Genomic DNA, 19,391 nt, shown 5'->3' on the forward strand with positions numbered 1-19,391 from the left:
TATTCAGTGAACAAACCCAGTGGCATAGAGCGCTCCCACTGAGCCAAGTATGAGTGAGCAGTAACTATGAGCAAAAGCTATACTCGTGGCAGCTATTTTACCTGTGTTTATATAGTTGGGGCGTTTAACAGAGTTCTTAATTTGTTGGACTAAAAAGCTAAGAGAGCGAGAGACCCGGCCCCGGAGCGTTAGCAGCTGGTTTTCTCGTTCTATTGTCTATTCGTATTCTTCCAGCAGTAATCAGGCAGTGTGCATTCACGTGCTGTGGGCTTTGGAGGGAGGCCTGAGGAGCAGGTGGGATTTTTTTGGTTGGATACTTTCAAACTCTGTCTTAGTCTAGTTTGTCCAGTTATGCCCACCCTGCCGTTAAAGAAAAGATAAGGTATACTTTATTGTCCTGCAGGAAAAATTGGCTTTGGCTCCAAGCTACTTGGTAATGCTTAATCCCCCCCCTCTAATTATTGCTACAATAAGAATATATTCCAATAAATTTAAAAAAAGCACTTAATCACACTATTAACACCACAATGTAGATATTATTAATGGTTCAGCTACACTAATCATCTATAGCTCGTTTTTCATAAGATGTTGGTCACTGCTCATACACCAGATACAGATGCTTCATAGGAGGAGATATAAGTATTGACAAATGAACTTGTGAATACATTTAAAATGTCCTCACTGACATAATGTCATGTTGAATTGGAAAGCTGATTTTCTTCCTTACGTGACAAAGGAACTGGCCAGCAGGCCCACCAAGCCGACAGCAGCGCCGCCCACTGCGGTAACTCTGCAGCCGAGGATGTCGGTGAAGACGCTGACGATGGGAGAGCAGAAGAAGATCATCCCCATGGAGAGGGAGCCCACCCATGCTGCAGGAAGAACAAAGAGAGTGAATGAATGAGGAAAATCGCTGTAAGGCAGAGAGAGATTATCATTTCACATTCTGTTAGAGACCAAACAAATGTGTATCCAGGAAGATGGTGACTAGAAAACAAAGCATGGTGATGCAACAATAATAGACTCTTGTACTTGTGCACACATTTATAAACACGTACCCACTCACACACACACACACACACACACACACACACACACACTGGAAACCAGTTATACATTTCCCTTTTTAGATCCCGCTCATTAATCATCCTTTACAATGTTTGTACTTTTTTCTTTGTAACCTTGACGAAAATATGTAATCAGGAAAGCACTTAGGCGTGATCTCAACACTAAGTACACAGATACCTTCTACATACTGTAACATCTCACTTAACTTCTTAAGTATAAATCACTAAAAGGATCCAGGCAACAAACATCTAATAATGCCACTCAAAAGCCAAAAACTGCATTCCCAAAACATTCAGGCAGGAGAATATGTTGTTTAAAGTTAAATAATGCTAGTAATTCTGCTGCGCCATAAAATTACCAGATGAACCAGAATATCTATATTTGCCTAATCTAGTGAATTAAATATCACCCTACTTCAGAAAAGGATGCTGTTGGCTGCATTATAGGAAAGTAATCCCTATCTTAGGAAGATAAATTAAGGGTATCTCTGCTGCTTGCACGTCCCCCCACCCTCTGAATGTATAAATACCAAATCACCTTTAATGACCCATTCATATTGTCCTACCTAGGGTTTCTAGGTTCAGGTTTGCAGTCTCGTGCTACCAGAGCAGAAAGCTGTTCATTGTTCAAGCCAACTGAAGTGATTATTTTTTGATTGCAAGTCAGATCTGCCTGTAAGAAATGTCAGTAGAGCTAAAACTCTGACCGCGGGAAACTTCCGAAATGCTTAATGCTTGGTCAGCATTCCTCCGAGGGTCTAAGGTTAAATACCACTGTCACGTGCTGCAGTAGAGCCAAGATACATAGTACACATTTACAGCAATGCAGATAGGCAATTCTGGCATAGCAAGAGCATTGAAAGGCTAGATCATGGTAGGATTCATCCAAAAAGTAGAAGGAAGTAGTGTCTGTAGATAACTGTAGGCAGACTTAGATATGTCTAAGGCCTTTTCACAGGTTGTTTTTATCCATTTGAAGACAAATGAACAGGTATGTATGTGCTTATAAGTGCTTGCTTAGTGTTTCCTGCAAGTAACAACTATGCAAGCTCTTGTGCAGCGCCCTTTGACCATAGAGACGATGGGTAAGCCAGGAGTGAGTGACATGCTGTAATAGGAACGACCGCCTGGGGCACTGTCAGGTCTCCGCTGATCGTGTTACAGCATGGGCAGAGCTGAAAACGGTTTGACAGGTTAATGACAAGTCCGTACAAAATTGTTTCTTTCCAATCTGAAGAAAGGTCAGGGAAAACTTGTGGGAAAATGTAGAGTAAGTGGAGTTTGAGTGTTTTTGTATTTTTAGTGGAGCAATGAGAGACGACTGTGTTAAGTTTCAGTGTTATTGCTGGTTTTCACAGTCGTGTCTTTAGTCTCCCAGAATCCTCAGCTCACCCCATGCTGCCTTAGTATTATAGACTCACACATTTAGTTTAGCATGAGTATACAGTATGGCTGGAAGCAGTGCAGAAAGTACACCAGTATGTATTTGGTAAATGGTAAATGGTAAATGGTCTGTATTTGTAGAGCTCCTTTCTAGTCATTTCGACCACTCAAAGCACTTTTCCATCACATCCTCATTCACACATTCACACATCATTCATTCAGGAGGAATCTCAGTTGGAGGAGACTATTGTTTCACACACATTCTCCTGAAGCTGCTTCAGGAGCAGGTTGGAGTTCAGCGTCTTGCCCAAGGACACTTCAACACGCTGACTCGTAGGAGCCGGGGATCGAACCAGCGACCTTCCGCTTGATAGTCGACCCACTCTGCCTCTGAACACTGCAGCATGAATTTTGACTACCGTGCTGACTGGTAAAGACAGTTTTCTTTTTCTGGATTGGATCCAAAAACAAATTGTTGTTGGACCCACGGTCACCAGCCATGCTGCTGTGTCTGAAAGTGCTGCACACAACAAGCAATCTTTCCCATCACCTCCAATCAAAACATGTTCTGGACTATGGGGAAAGGTAAAAGGATCCGCAAACACTGCCGAGCGAATGTGAAGAAAATGTGTTTAAAATAGTTCTGTACTATGTGACACGTGTGCTGTTAGCACAGTTTAGAGTCGAGTAACCAAACCAAACCAGTGCTTTACCCCTTCAGACGACTTTGTGTTGAGATTTGAAGAAAAATTAAAATACACTGATATATACCGTTTGTGATATAAATGTTAGGCCCACGCTAGTCTACCATTCTCAGCTGACAACATTGTTTGTTAGTCCTTACAGAAAAATATGGAGCTGTATCAGCAGATAATGAAAACCTTTGTCCTACCGGTGGCATTAGATACAAAGTCATGGGATCATTAAAGGTATTACAATTCATCCTCTGTGGGGCCCGAATATCTTTTTCATGGAAATCCATTTAGTTCAGTTGTTGAGATGCTTTAGTCTGGACCAGAGTGGTGGACCGACCAAATAACCGACAGGGCCATGACTTGACTAAAAATAATCTCAGCATCTCAGTTTTTCTCAGGTTACATATTTGATGCAAAATTTGCAGTTTTGTAGATTTCAGTCAAGTAAAAGTGTAAAACATTCATAAATGTGCATTTCGGGATCATATTCAGGCATTTGTGTGCAGATATTTGGGGATTTCCATCTCCATTTGCTCAAATTCATTGAGAAGAGTTTTATAGACTGTACGGATGCTTAAGTTTGAGTGGTCTGATGCATGATATTTTATATTGTCTAGTCAAACAACACTTGCTTACTATCAGTACAGGAGTGAGTCCAAGAAAACAGGACAAAATCAACATGTTCACTGGGCACAGAGCAGCTATATCCTTCAGTCAAAAGCTGTACATATTTATGTTTCCGCATGTCAAAATACTGATGCGTAACCTATATTTAGTTAGCGTCCGCTCGCTCACTGCCCCACTCTGGTTTCCCTATGTGAGCCAAAACAATGTCAAAGCTCCTTAGGATCTATTCCAGACATTGCAGTCAGAAAAATGCACCAAATTCATGGGGTCCACTCTGCCTGGTCTCATATTTGTAGGGATATCAGCCCGCTTTAAGCTACATAATGTAATAAATGGCAGTGAACAAGAAGAAAGAAGAATCCCTCAAGGACAACAGGAAATTGCTGCTGTGGTTTCATCTGCTGGCTCTCTCGATTTAAAAGCATTTACGCTTCAGACAAGGAGGAATTCCAGATTGAAAAATGTAATATCAGGATTCTCTCTGTCCCAGTGACATCCAGTGTTAGCCGCGGGCCCCACTTGGACACTGACAGACGGGGCAGAGTTGCCCTAAGTCGTCTGTCTGCTTCGTTAAAGACTCTTTGCTGGAAACCCTTCTGCTCTGAACCCAGTCACCCCACAGTGACTGGACCTACAGCAGTGAAAAATGCAGAAGTCAAATGTTTTGAAACGTTTGTTTTATAGATGTCCACTTCCTCTGCGTGAACAAGTCCAATCAGCAGATTATCAGCAGACAGACATTTTAGAATGCCCTTTTTTCCAGAAACAAAAGACGACCAGCATGAGGTGTTGGCGTCTAGTGGATTCGGTCCTGTTACTACCTCTGAGGCAGGACAACAATCACCCATCTAAGACTAACTAACTTGTAAGACATCTAACAGTATAAACATACTCAGGAAAATGAAAATGGAAACTGTGTGGCGTTTCTGTTGCACATCATAAGTTCAGTACAGCTGCAGGCTGTGTGGACTGAACTGCAAGCAAATGTTAGCTAACTCGCTGACCTCTATGGGAAATTACACTAGTGAGTTAATAGGCCAGTGGCCAAGCAGCCCGACAAAGGCGGAACAAACTTTTAAATTCAGTCTTGTAGATTTAATATGAGTGAATATTCAGGAAGCTGGAGGCTGATTTCTCATCTCAGATTTCTTCAAAAACAGATTTTGGCAGACTGTTGAGGTGAAATAAGTTTATGGAACCGTCTCTGTTCATACAGAAGTTAATACTTTGCATTGTGGGACATAGTGGGTGAGGTAGAATCAGTACGACATCTGGGTGCCTTTGGCATACTGCATGCTACATTTTGTCTGAATCAGTGCGTGCTGCTAGTGTAGCATGAGGTTTCGAACACAGCCCGTGCTTTGCAGATGGCAGAGCTGATACAGAGGTTGGTGGGCGGTGCCTGCTCAGGCTTGTGCGAGCTGACCAATCAGGGCAGGCTGGACTAAAATGGAGCGGTCAGAAAGAGGCTGAAGAGAGCAGTGTGCAGTGTGCAGTGTGCACAGTATGAGAAAGATATGGTGTTTTTGAACACTACAATGTGTAAACATATTCTAGTAGGACCGCCAGATACAAGATGAGCACAATATGTCTCCTTTAAAGACCACTAGCTAACCATTTTCAATTGTACATCACAACAGAGTTGTCTCACAGTGCTTTACAAATAAAACTAAACAAGAAGTGTAATTTTGTCCTACTGCACAATACTGATTCAACACTGATACTCATTCATTTTTTCCAATCATACACCACTTTAGAAATACCAGTGAGAGCAGGTCAGCTGAGGCCAAGAACATCAAATATTACCAAGCGTGTGAAGCACAGAATGACCCAAATAGAGCCGTGATTGCTTCAATCACTTCAGTTTATGAATACTTTAAGACAGCTTGCATTACGCTGGTTGAAAAGTTATCTATTAACCAAAGTTAATGGAACCAACTAATGGACGGACATACTTGGCTCATATTGCAGTGGTGTGACAGTGGCTTGGTCAAATAAACAGCTTGTCCCTGTAGCACATTCTGGGAAAAAAAGATGCTCAGGCTGAAATCTAGCTCCAACATGGAGAATGACGACAGGCTTCATTTAACACCAGACCACTTAAAGCTCTGCCCTCTGTCTCAGGCTGGTACACTGGAATAAACACAAAGTGAGGATGGAAAGGTGTTAATAAATCAACTGCTCTCACGGCCAGCAAACCAGAAAAAAGACCAGATGTCCCTCTGGATTGCCACACCAACATGAAACCTCCTCTGGATGGTTTGCCATGTTGTAGCTGTAATATTAATGAAACTAGTGCTGTCTAGAAGATTTAACCATGGGCATGACCAGGTGTTTTATCTGACTAAACCTTAACCATACTGTAGTTGCATGGCATGGAGAATGTGGGGATACATTGATAAATGTTTAGGTTGGGCAATTTATATTATTTATATTCTTAAAAGTTGGAAACCATTGAAGCGTTCTGAAGAACACTGAGAAACTCTGAACACATTCTAATCTAGTTCAATATATTCATTGTCAAGTTTTAACAGGAGTAAAACGCCAGACACACATATTGATTTAACTGCTGAGATTACCCCAAAAAAGACAAGGAAGTAGAGGTATAGGCATGTGTGCATTGATTTCTCTTCTCTCTTCTCTAAATTGACCCACTGACATGCTTTTTTCCTAATGATGACCTAAAAATAAGGTATCTAGTATTTTTTCTTTTAGCAGTTACCAAGTTACCAATTCTAACAACTCTTACTGTGTCCTTATCTGACACGCCTCAACAGCAACACAGCAGCTGCAAAGACATTTGAGACAGCTGTCAGTGATGTTTCAGTGGGTTTCAGCATCTGCGGAGCCTCCTGTCCAAGTCCACTGTTAGCTGCAGGACACTGGCCTGAACTGCAGGAGAAGCCTCACCAGCCAGTTCACATCACAATCAGAGCTTTAGACCAACTGGCCGGAGGTCAGGAAGTGGACTGTCTTGTACTGTACTAAACTCAGTGTTGGTTTCCACAAGACAGAGCGATTTTTTTCCTGGTGTCGAAAGTGAGAGAGAGGGAAGAGGAAGGAACGAAAAAGAAAAGCAAAGTGAAGGTGTAGAATCTGGTGCAGAGAGCCTTGTGTTTCCCAGCTGGACTGGCTGTGGGTTACATCCTGACAGACCTTTGTTTCCTACTGCTTGTCTCATTAAAAAATGGAGAACCCACTCTTGTTCTAAAAAAACCCCACAGCAGCAGGGTTAATGGGTTTACAAGCTGTGGCCTATGTTATGCTGAACGTGTTTGGCACATAGCTGAAACTCATTACCAGTGTCCCTCCAGAGGGGAGCTGCAGTAACAGAACAACAGCCATGAGCGCTCGACTTTCTATACAACTGACTTTGCTGCTTTGAAATTTGCCAAAATAGATGACAGATGTGTTCTCTGAAAAGGTTTAGTCTGGGCTTGAATGGGACAGAACTGGGGACAGCAACTTTTTTGAAAGCCACAGAGGCACTGAAGTGGATGTTGAAATACACTGCAAGTCACTGCATGTGTTACCAGGGCAACAACTCACTACTTCAAGTGAGTGGAGTGTCAGCGAGGAAGTGAGAGGAAGATACTAAATGCGATGGAAATATTTTTTGCGTACAGGATTTCCTCATCTTAAAGAAAGCCATGTGCCACAGGGTTCTGCCTGTCCACCTTGGTGTCATACTAATCCTGTCGGCTTAATTAGGAAAGCCCAAGTTAATCATTTACTACGAATCCTGACCAATTACAATTCAGAATTAATCCCTTATTTGGACAGGATTAGTTCAACAGGAGGAGGTACACTGCAAAAAATATCCACCTGAACTCAGATAATCCAGGTACAAGTTTTCAAATTTGATATCACTGAAAACCCATGTAACAAAAACAGTAACGTCTCGTACTTCCAATGCAAACAAAACTCATTTTGAGATGGATCTAAATCACATGTTATTTTGTTACCGTTAATGGAATGGCCTGCCCTATTTGAAGACATTGACATGAGTTTAATTGGAATTAAATCGAATTTACCCACTGCATCGGCTGATGCAGTGTGATGATTCACTTGTTTAAAAAAGAAAGAAAGAACACTAAATATTCCAGAGGTCCTCAGTATCCACAGGCTGAGATTCATGTTTGAGTCTAAAATTGGTGGAGTTCCCCTTTAAGAATGATTATGAGGCTTCACCACTAGTTCAAACTGACAGTTTTGCAGTGTAGGCTGGTATAATCGTTACTGGCACAGGTCCAAGGTTTCAGTCCCATCCATGTCTGTCAAGTCTGATAAGGTTCTTTGGCCACAATAATTTTCCCTGAAATAAGTAGATGAAGGAAAACCGGTCACAGCCTGACTGGATGTTATAAAACAATAGATTCCTGCAGGTGATGCCTGACTTTGTCACAGCATGGAAGCACCTGAGGAAATTCTTTCTATTACTCTCAGCTCAAACTTCAGCCCTTTGACAAACAGTAGACTGAATGTCTTAGCGTACGACGACCAATCACGTTAAAGTATGACTTTACAGCTGCTGCCGTTCAATCACAAAAGTCCAGCTCTAACCCTGATCAGGGCCTCACGGTGCTGCGGATACACATCTGGGCCGGAGCAGACCATATAGATTTACAACCATTACTCCACCTCCTGCTCACAGCAGCTGGAAACCATTTACACTGTGCTGCTCCATCGGAGGCTCTGGAGGGGGAGAAGCAGTGACAATCATCAGTTTTTGTACTCTTGCATCCTAAGTTCCAACTCGTGTCCTTCAAGTGATTTTCTACCACCACAGGAAGTGAAACCTTGAACCTGATGACACTGCGATAAAAACTGGGCGCAGACACAGACTGATTTATGTCTGCGCATAAAAAGGAGAGAAAACACATCTTGTGCATTTGGAATGACTTCTCTCTGCAGTGGATACATATGAAACATGTTAAATGGGAGGTGGGAAGGGAAGGGGTGGTGTGTCAGAACTGGTTGGTGATTGGGGGAACTTCTCATCCACCCCCTTTCTAAGTGCATGATATGGAGATAGCTCCTGGCCACAGTTTGGATACATTCAGTCATTTAGTCTTCACTCAGAGTTTCCAAAATGGATTGCCTGATTGGTGAATGAAAAAGCCACATTAATAGCTTCAAACCAATTCCTTCATCCGGGTTACTGGACTTTTGAACACTTTGAGTCCACAGATGAATTGTATTTGACAATATGTATGAGTATCATTGATGTTTTAAACTAAGTGTAAAACTACCTTGCATACTTTTAAGACATTTTTGGTGCAAGATAAAAAAAACCATCACAGTTTGGTGAATAACGTACACAGAGTAAATATTTCAAGAAATAAAAACTACAGCTGCAGCACTTGATTTTTTGTCCATTCGGGGGCAGCGCAATAATCTATAACACAACACTGACGAATCATCAACTCAACGCTGACATGGCGTTCCAGACGGTGACGTGTTTCCAGCAGATATGGAGCAACATGAGCATTCCTTTGTGTCCCGTTATTTAATGTAAGTCAAACAGATGGACGCTGTTGTCTGTCACTGCCGCTGCTGTTTACAGAGAGTGTCCTCTGTACCTCTGTGCCAGTCTTTCCATGCAAATAAGCAGATGAGGCCGATCACGTGGCTCACAATCTTGTTATGTTCGCCAGTGTTGGTTCATACGGCGCTGTATGTGATGTATGGTGTGCGTGATGAGCTCTGAGCCGTTCCATGCTAACTTAATCACCTCCAGAGCAACAGCAGAGATGCACAAGAGGAAACTGCCCCCTTCTTTCTCACACATGCCATATTGCACAAATGTCGGATCTATACATCGCATTGCAATGTAACACCTCCATTGTGCTGCTGATCAAATCGTATTGAATATCTTGGTGTGTTGACTCAAACAGTCTGTGTGAGGTCAATGATGAATCAGCATCAGCAAATGCTCACCGTCAATTCCTCCTTGTCAATCATCCTGGTTGTCATACTGACGACGAGGGGCCTGAGAACACGCCTTCACTGCCATTTGTGCATGTGTTCTCCAGCCCCCCAGGCTGTGGCCTGATGATGTGTGCCATGTGCAGAAGGCCAGACAATTGGTCGTCGTGCTGCCATTGAAGTGCTGCTATGCTTCCAACATGTTTGCCTGCTACTGGCTTTATCTCTTGACAACCTTCACCCAAACTCAGGCTCAAGCTTACACATGCCTGAGATCAAACGCTCTGTCAAACATTAACCTGTGCACGCTGAAAACTGAGGCCGACTCAGTCCATGTAATCCATGCAGTGTTTTTGTGTTGTTGTTTTTTCAAAATAAATGTCCCCATGTACGCCGGCTGTTAGAGCTCCTGAGGCCAGTCTTCTATAGTTAGCAGGATATACAGAAACAGGCATGTTACATTTCTACCCAGCGGGCAAAACCATCACTTAGCAGCTTTCGACAGATTTCAAGCTCCGAGTCCATCAGTCGGAAGGTCGGCAGTTCGATCCCCAGCTCCACTAAGTCAGCGGGTCGAAGTGTCCTTGGGCAAGACGCTAATCCCCAACTTGCTCCTGAAGCAGCTTCAGTGTGTGAATGTGTGTGAAAGAATCATCACAACTTAGATTCCTCCTGAATGAATGATGTGTGAATGGGTGAATGAGGATGTGATGTAAAAACGCTGTGATTAGTCGAAATGACTGGAAAGGAGCTGTACAAATACAGAGCATTTACCATTCACACATGACCATGCACTTTGAAAACAGGGCGGCACAATTCCTGGGTGGGAAAAATGGCACAAATACGTAGTGATGCTACTTTAAGGGTTCCAGATTTTCTTCAAAAATCTCGAAAAGAACACCTAAAGCAACACTATGTAGCTTTTGAAATAACACAGACCACCTTCTACAAATGAAAATTCACGAGCTCATTCTTTCTCAACCCAAGGGCTCTCAGAGCTGCTTCAGTCTGACAGCTTCTTATGTTGGCTAAAGTTAGCGAATGTTAGCAAACTTCATATTTAATATTGTGTAACTGTCATTTCTGACTCAGCCACAGCTTCTACAGGGACGTGCAGGTTCCACAGTATTTATCCAGTGTGAACAGTATTTGGAACGATGTATAATGGAAACTGTCAGGAAACAAGTCTTCCTGTGTGTCTCGAGACACAGAATTAACAATTGACTGGTCTTCCCTTGACTGGAATCAGGAGAAAATGCTCTATTAAAACTTTGTTATTCATTAGAACAATGACGAACAAAGCGTTCTTGTAAGAGTATAACAGATATATAAATCTACATTTTTGGAGAAACTCACAAAAGCTGACATTCTACTAAATAATTTACACTTGATCTAAATAATTTACACCCAATGTTGCCTTTTCAGAGATCACAGCCTGCGTGTGTCCCAGTAGAAGCTGTGGCTATTCATTTGATGATTTCTTTTTTTTACCATGTTTATAATGGTTATGTGCGGCTGCATGATGCACACCAAGCACTGCATTGACGGCGACCAACTCCACGGGTTTTTAAACTAGCTAAACTGACTCTGGCACTTTGCAATGAGCTGAAAACAATTAGGACAAGGCTGAAGAGATCCAGAGTGTGAAAAATTAGCCAATAAAAGGAGAGAGGAAGCCTCACACCGGGAGTCCCTCCTCTCTGATCTGATGAAGCTTCACTGGGTTCTGCCTCAAAGGGCGTGCTGCCTTACAGCTATGAGACGGGCTGGGGACAAACACTGTCTGGGGTTGCTTCATTATCAAAAATGTGATTTATGATCCCTGGTGACTGGAAAAAGAGAGTGAGAGCGAAAGAGAGGGGGACATAACCCCTCTTGTTAATATGTAGAGTTAACACAAACACACCTGGGTCATATGTTGGTGGATTTATAGCCATCGCACTTAAACTACATTTCATTAAATGTTGGCAGAGGCAGGTCAAACTCCAACCAATTACTGGCATGTCAGCTGCCTAGGTGCAGAGACGTCTGAGCTACCTCACACTCAGCATGATGGGCCATCACAGACAGTGATACTAAAACAATATTTTCAACGTATCCTGTCAGTTTCACATCCAGGGACAAAACTTCAGCCTCATCTGTCTCCCCTCCACGTTTTCCTTTCGCACCGAATGAAAATATTATTGACATAAACGTCAGTCAGCCGCTCTGAGTTCAGGTTACCTCAGATTCATCAAAACAGCACAATCGAGGACTGTGTTTGGTTCAGAAGTCTCTGGCTGCTCTAACATTAGGCGACAGGCAAGTGGCTTTTGTGGCACGAGGCCCAGGAATAACCCCATCTGGCATTCCCGCAGGAGGGAACCAGAGCCTGTAGCACAGATGCCAAGGCCACTGACCTTACAGTTCAGGCCAGTCTATGGGCTGGACCTCCCGCCCCAGCAATCCTCACTGTGATTGGTTCATTTCATTTCCAATTTCCCAGCTTGGTGCATATTCTCTTTATCTTTAGCACTAACTAGGAGCAGCTGTTGTGTGAGAGCTGAGGATGTGTAATCAGCCTGTCCTGACAAACTTGCCAAAAGACCACAAAGGTGCAGGATATAGAGTGGGTCTGACCAGCCACTTCAGTGAAATGTGCAGCTTCCACTGTGAAGAAAAGCCTTATAATTAATCAGAAAGAATCTTTCTACAGACCCAACCTTAACCTTAATGTTAGGAAATTAAATAACAGTGAGCTCTGTGGAGCTGCTGACATAATTAACCTCCTTATCAGAACAGGAAATTAAGATGAAACCATTCAAACTACAGGTACTGATAAATCAGTGGAACTGCTGGTACAAACGGGGCACTGGTACTAATCTGATCACACAGCTTCTACACTTCAAATGTCACAGCTAGATAAGCATCAGGTCAGAAAGTAATCCAGGGTCGTATTCATATTCATTCTCCCCAACAAGCGAGCTGAACAGGCGTCAATAGTTTTTCATTGTGTTCTTCATCACCAACCTTGTCATGGTCCCCAGAGTGAAAAGACACACATGGGCCGTGTTAGTTTGAGTGAAACAGTGCTAAAGGGAGATTTTCATTTGTGAGGAAATTTCAAATGCCGCCACAGACTGACAAACTGTCCTCAACACACACTGATCACCACACCACGAACACCATGTTTGAATCTGTGACCAAAAACACACTTGAGTTCTCTGATTACACAAGTAGAGATAAGGAAGAGTCTAGGGCATTAAATTAACATCTTATTAAGCTATTAAAGCTATTAAACAATAAGCTATTAACCCTTGTATGGTGTTCGGGTTTGTGGACCTGATTTCATCCGTTTTCATGTTCTATCAAAAGAAAAACTATACGATTAATCATCAATATGAGCCAAGGCCAATGAGTCTGAGTTTGAAAAAATAATTAATGGTATCATTTTGCTCTTGATAAAAAAATGAAAACGGGTCCCACAGACCCGAACACCATACAAGGGTTAAACAATAAAACTATTTTGACATATTTTGGGTTCCAAATGAGGCATTTCCAAAAAGCTTCAGTAGATTGTGTGACTTTGGTGAGTTCAGATCCAACACGATATGTGTGGAACACACACCAACACAAACTACCACTGATCTAGGCAGCAATAAGCCAGCAAACCTGTGTTCTGTGAGTTTTTGTCAGTGTAGTCTGGTGTGTGTGCTGTTAAACCAGAAGGATCTTCCAGGTCTCTCTCTGTAGGGATCCTTTCCATCATGCTGTCACACACTTAGAATAACAATCTGAGGTGATCCACTGGACCAATTCCAACACTTTTTATACCTACGAGTCACTTTGAACCCAAAAGACATAAAAAAAATATACTGGTTATCCTTTACTTGATCTTGTAGATTACCTGCAAGTTGGTTTGCCCTTGGTAAAAACGTTTGCTGGTTTAGCATTGGATGCACTGCTGCATTTCATCACATATCCATGTAGAAAATACCAGTTTAGAACAGAGGAAATGTGTTTTCATGTAGAGGTCGTTTCTTCAGTGGCACAGGTTTGAATATGAGAAGAAGAAACGTGTTGCGACATGTATGTTGGTATGTTCTCTGTGTGTTTCACGGTATAGACAGCTTAGATGAGATTTCGGTATGTAGCCGCCTGTATTTTAGTGCCCCAGAATAACACGAGGCGTAGGGAGCATTCTGCACTGCTGAATCTAAACAGTGAACGACCAACTAGTGACTCGGTCATCTCCCACTGTTTTGTGGTATGTTCACTCTGGGTCTTTGTGGTTGTATCTCTTAATTACATCCATCCAAACTGAAGGATAAATACAATTAAACCGAATGGAACTGTCCCCAGAACAAACAGACTCATCATAAAATGAGGCAGGCGTGTCGTTATACAGGGGGATATTACACCTTACTGAAAGCATGCTGTACCACACTAACACTGTGTTGTAGTGCTCCACTATGTGTGGGCTAGTTCTATATTTGTTTCTGCTAACATTTCCAGCATACGGACACTGCAGCGCCCCATTTTTTTTAATTCAGTAATTATGAGTCATATCTTCAGCACAGAGGGGCCAGTCCCAAACGTGTGTGAGAGAAAGTACAACTTGTGCCAAAAACAAGAAATCTCCTTTTTCTGAAGTCCCGCCTTGACGTGTCTGTAATGTAATGTTAAGCCTGCTAAAGTAAAAGCTGAATCCACGTATCTTCAGCTGGACGTCATGAGTATTTTGCATACTATATTTACCCTTGGAGAGCAAAATGGAAGACCACAGATGGGGGGGGGACTGGCTGAGGACTGCAGCGGCTATGTGGAAGGAAGGGAAACTGCTGTCTTAAGATTAGCTGAGTGTGATATGTGAGGTCATGTCGTAAACCAGGATATGGAGGGTGGTTCTGTGTGTTTTAGTGCTGTCTCTGTGTAGAAGGCACACAAATGCTTCAGGGAAAGGATCTGTGGATCTAATGAGGATTAAAATGATAACCTTGCCAATAAACTAGCTATTGACACGTGATGGTGTTACTTACCAGTCAAATATTCAAATCATTAGGGCTGCAGCAAAGCACTCATTTCATTATCAGCTCCTCTGGCTGTTATCTATTCAGATAGTCTAGACTATAAGATACCAAAACTCAAGGGGATGTCTTAAAACAGCCTTTTCCCTTTGAACTGTAGTTAAAAACCTAAAGATAATAACTCGACAGTAATATAAAACAGAAGAAACGTTTAGCACTTTGGCACTCATTTATAAATTACTTCATAAATGAATCCATAGTTGAAATTCTAATTGATTAGTTATCTGTCAATCAACAATTATCCATATTCAAAACCATATTCACAGAACTGAACTTGGTATGAGGATTCTAAAGTAGAAAACACTGAGGGAGGGTGTAGAACACACAGAATGGTCAGAACCAAAGAGTTATCCCGACTTTGGGTCCCTTGTGTGGGTCCAGCTCCAACAAGACTGGATCCTACATTTCCCATAATCCAACTTGATGGAATCTTCCATCTTTCAGACAAACCCTGCCCGGTAATTCGCCCATGTATTTCACGTCCATACCACCAGTTTGTCTTACAGAAGACATTACACGACTGTTTTCACAGGCTGAGTATTATTGAAGGGACACTTTGCTGATTTTTAACTGACTTTTGTATCGTTACAATCTAAGTGATATATAATAAATGATATGAATGGTGTTTGTCTTTCCTCTGTGTCACCTGTGCCAAGAGCTCCCCACTCTCATTGACTGGCTTTAGGGATGCTGTTTGATTGAATAACCGGCTTAACGGTACAGTAAGAGCGATAGTTTTATTAAGTCATCATCCAGTGGACGCCCAGATCGAGGAGCTCCAGGCAGCTCTGAGCGGCGGCAACACGGGGGAAGGTTTGCATAACTGTTCATTTGCATACACTGTTAACTGTTAAGTGAACTTCATGTAAAAAAACTATTTTTACTTTCTATTGAATCATTAACTTAAACAACATATCATTCTATTTGAATGTGATTATGAGAGACAACAAACGTCACTAAGGGACCTCACAAACATAATCAAATCACTCCATGTCGAAAAATTGTCTTTACAATGCTGAGTACCGCAAACATTCTATGGTGTTCATTACTGTCTGATTCAGTGTGGTCTACTGAAATCTGTTTTGCTCCTGACCTCCCTGAGACAAAAATATCAACGTCGGAAGGAAAAGGATCAAATTAGAATGATTCATTGTGGCGGCCTCTCATCCCGCCTGTCAAGGCGAAGGGCTCCTCCCAGCGCCTCCCGCAATCCTTGGCACTTCCTCTATTCCAGTGTCCGACTTCAAAACCACTCAATAAGCTGATTAATGCTGGTCACCGCTCCTCTCATGACAGGAAGACCTGCCATAGAGGCACCCGTCTTGGCTGAAGCAGCACTTCTTGTTCTCTCTGCAGACATGTAAACAGGTTTGGGAAAAACACACAAATGAATGTGCGCTCACGTCAGAAGGTAGACCGGCACAGGAAAACGGGGCGCTGCAGGAAATGCAGTGATATTGTCATCAGAAAAGCAAGAGAGCAAGACATGTACTACATTTAAACCTAAGCCTTTACATCTAAACGCTCCATCTTCTGCGTCAGGGGATGGTGGTAGAATTCTGTATTTTATCATTGGGTACTTGGGGGGGGTTACAACAGCATCACTGATCTTGTTGCAAAGGTTCATACCAAGGTGGTGATGTCATACTACATAAGAGAAGGTTTTTGGCATGCCTGAGGAAAACAAAGCCTGATGGACATTACAAAGACTGCAGTAAGGGAAACGCACCAGTGGAACAAACAGGGAAACTACAGTACTACAAGCCCCTTGAGTGGAAAGACACAGCTTTGATGCCTTGATGAATACCATTTCTGACAAATGAAGCATTGACAGCAGGGCTGTGGGTCCAGGATGACAGCTGGGTGACAGCTGGACAGCTCTCACAGCAGATTACAAAATAGGAGCAGAAAGAAGAGGACAACAAACTTTATGTGCCACATCCCCACGCCATGATAGGATGAGAGGTATAACCTTAATAAACTAGCTATTGACACGTGATGGTGTTACTTAACAGTCAAATATTCAAATCATTAGGGCTGCAGCAAAGCAATCATTTCATTATCAGCTCAGATCAGATAGCCTAGACTATAAAATACCAAAAAATATGGTTGACTAAACTCAAGGGGATGTCTTAAAACAACCTTTTCCCTTTGAACAGTAGTTCAAAAGCTAAAGATAATAAATCAACGTTTGGCACTTGTCATTTATAAATTAGACAATTCTAAAGTACAGATCATGAAAGGACTTTTAAAAGGGTGGGAGACTGGTGTAGAACACACAGAATGGTCAGAACCAAAGAGTTATCCCGACTTTGGGTCCCTTGTATGGGTCCAGCTCCAACAAGACTGGATCCTACATTTCCCATAATCCAACTTGATGGAATCTTCCATCTTTCAGACAAACCCTGCCTGGTAATTGTATAGCAGGCTATACATGATGTGGCAGAGGAATACAGAAAAATGAAAAAACACCACAGTAATGACTACCAGGCCTAGAACCACTGACTTTGAATGAAGATACAGCTCGTTCAACTTTTGTATTCACTTCTTACACTTAAAGGTGCCCTGTGGAGTTTTCTAGTAACCAAACTACAGTTAAGTTTACATTCTGTGTCACTCACTAAAACTGTGAGCTCTAGCGAAACATTTCCATCCTCATAAAACATATTTCTAGTATGTTAAAGGTTCAGTGTGTGGGATTTGATGGAATGTAGCTGTGAGGTTGCAGATTGCAGCCAACTGAACACATCTGCTGTAGAGGAGTCACGTTCCCTTTAGCTTTCTCCTGCTAAATACTAAGACAGATCCTCCAACTGTCAAAATGTGGGTTCTCAAACTTCTCACAACACAAGATTGTAATCGTCTTCTTTCTTCTTCGTCTTCCGACCGCTACACTCACACCACCAAATTTAAGCTGCCACTTCAACGTAAAAACACAATAGGCCCTTTTTGTCTGTAGAAACATATCAGTGCATCACAGTGGACTCTGTGGAGGAGGACCCACCCAATGTAGATAAAACGGCTCATTCGAAGCTAACAAAAAGACAATGACTCTTAGTTTGAGGTGATTGTAAACCACTGAAAACATAATTATGAACAGTATATTTACATCACATTTCTGCCAATAGTTCCTCCTAAATCGTACACACTGCACCTTTAAACCCAGCACTGTTTACATCCGTGTTTACCAGCTTGCAGTTGTCTTTTCTGCCTTTGCTGGTGAATTGCAGTATACTTTGGCATGTTACCACGAACTGCAGAAACAGTGTGAACATGTGCACGATGTTTGGCTCACAGAAAAACAGCTGCAAAAAGACTGAAACTCCACAGGAAACCTTTAATCTTCAAACAGGAGATGAAAAACCACATTAATAAAATGCCAAATGACTTGATATGTGTGACGTATGAGACGCAGAGCTCCGTCAGAGCCCTGAGGGCCTCGAGGATGTGAAAACCAGAGGCAGCAAACCAAGATGAGACAGCAGAGTGAACAGGGGGATGACTGATTCAGGCTGAAATAAGCAGGAACACCTGCCACTCTTCTCTTTCTTGACCCAACTTCGGCCACGTTCTGGACTCGGTCCTGACTGATCTCGGACCACATCTGTAATCAGCTGACTTGACGGGTTCTGATGAATTCTGACAACCCAGAGACTCCAAACAAGAGCTTGCAGTCAAGACCACCTTTATCATGAGCAAACTAATTCCACAGGAGCCAGGTTCAAAGGTCTGGAGAGACCTAAATGATTACATAACATGCTGAATTTGAACCAACTCCAAAGGCACAGTGTGTTCTGTTTCATGATAGGATCACTGCTCTAATCATTGGTAATGGCTAACTTACATGCTCTGTTATCAGACAATTAAATGTATTTTATCAGAAACCAGAAATGATTACAAAAAACACAACCCTTTTTAGCTTAATTAGAATTATGTCTCGTTCAGGAGTGCAGTTAGTAGGTTATCTTTAGCAGCGTCCTGTGCCTTGATATCACTCGTGGAAACAGAGAGTTGCATTAGAGCCTGGAGTCAAACTGTCCAACCCCCACATTCCCATCGGCCAGTTGTCTCAAGCTCGCCATCACTCATCCAGACTTGCCATGGAACTCTGGTGGTTGGGGGAGGGCAGTGCGTGATGTGTGTAGTGTGTAGTGTGTAGTGTGTGTGTGTGTGTGTGTGTGTGTGTGTGTGTGTGGGCACTGGGTTGGAGTTAGACAGAGCTATAGCAGCAGCAACAATAAAGTAAATGCATTAGTGAAGCACAAAGTCGCTCTAGCTGTATATGTCACGGACAGAAGTTCCCCCCTAAATCACAACACACGTCACTCTCAAGTGAAGGAAAAGGAAATGACAGATTATCACTCTAGTTATCTGAAACATTATCTCCCTCATTATTTGCATCAAACACAGGCAGCCAAAGCTCAACGGGACCAATGAGTGTTGCTGCAGTTTCTGCTGGTTGTTCCAGCAGGAACAGCTGCTTCATGCTGGAGACTTTTGCCTTTAAAAGGCAGACGAGCAGGACGGTAGAACACCGTGTCCAAACTGGAGATGTTTATAAGACTGTAGTGGAAAAACCACCTCCCACATGGATCCCCTCATCGTGAACAAGCACCTTCACAGTC

General features: G+C 42.5%; 2 protein-coding genes across 2 annotated transcripts in view; both read right to left on the reverse strand.

Annotated features, from left to right (window-relative positions):
* rpf2 (ribosome production factor 2 homolog) overlaps positions 1 to 19,391 on the reverse strand; it is a 52,638-nt gene that overhangs the window by 21,670 nt on the left and 11,577 nt on the right. The gene's annotated exons all lie outside the window — the stretch shown is intronic.
* slc16a10 (solute carrier family 16 member 10) overlaps positions 1 to 19,391 on the reverse strand; it is a 33,652-nt gene that overhangs the window by 12,997 nt on the left and 1,264 nt on the right. The window contains exon 2 of the mRNA XM_070849119.1: positions 728 to 872. Within this exon, the coding sequence (XP_070705220.1) occupies positions 728 to 872 (145 nt within the window). The remainder of the gene's footprint in view (positions 1 to 727; positions 873 to 19,391) is intronic.

The sequence above is a fragment of the Pempheris klunzingeri genome, chromosome 18 (assembly GCF_042242105.1).
Source record: "Pempheris klunzingeri isolate RE-2024b chromosome 18, fPemKlu1.hap1, whole genome shotgun sequence".
In the NCBI taxonomy this organism is placed as follows: Eukaryota; Metazoa; Chordata; class Actinopteri; order Acropomatiformes; family Pempheridae; genus Pempheris; species Pempheris klunzingeri.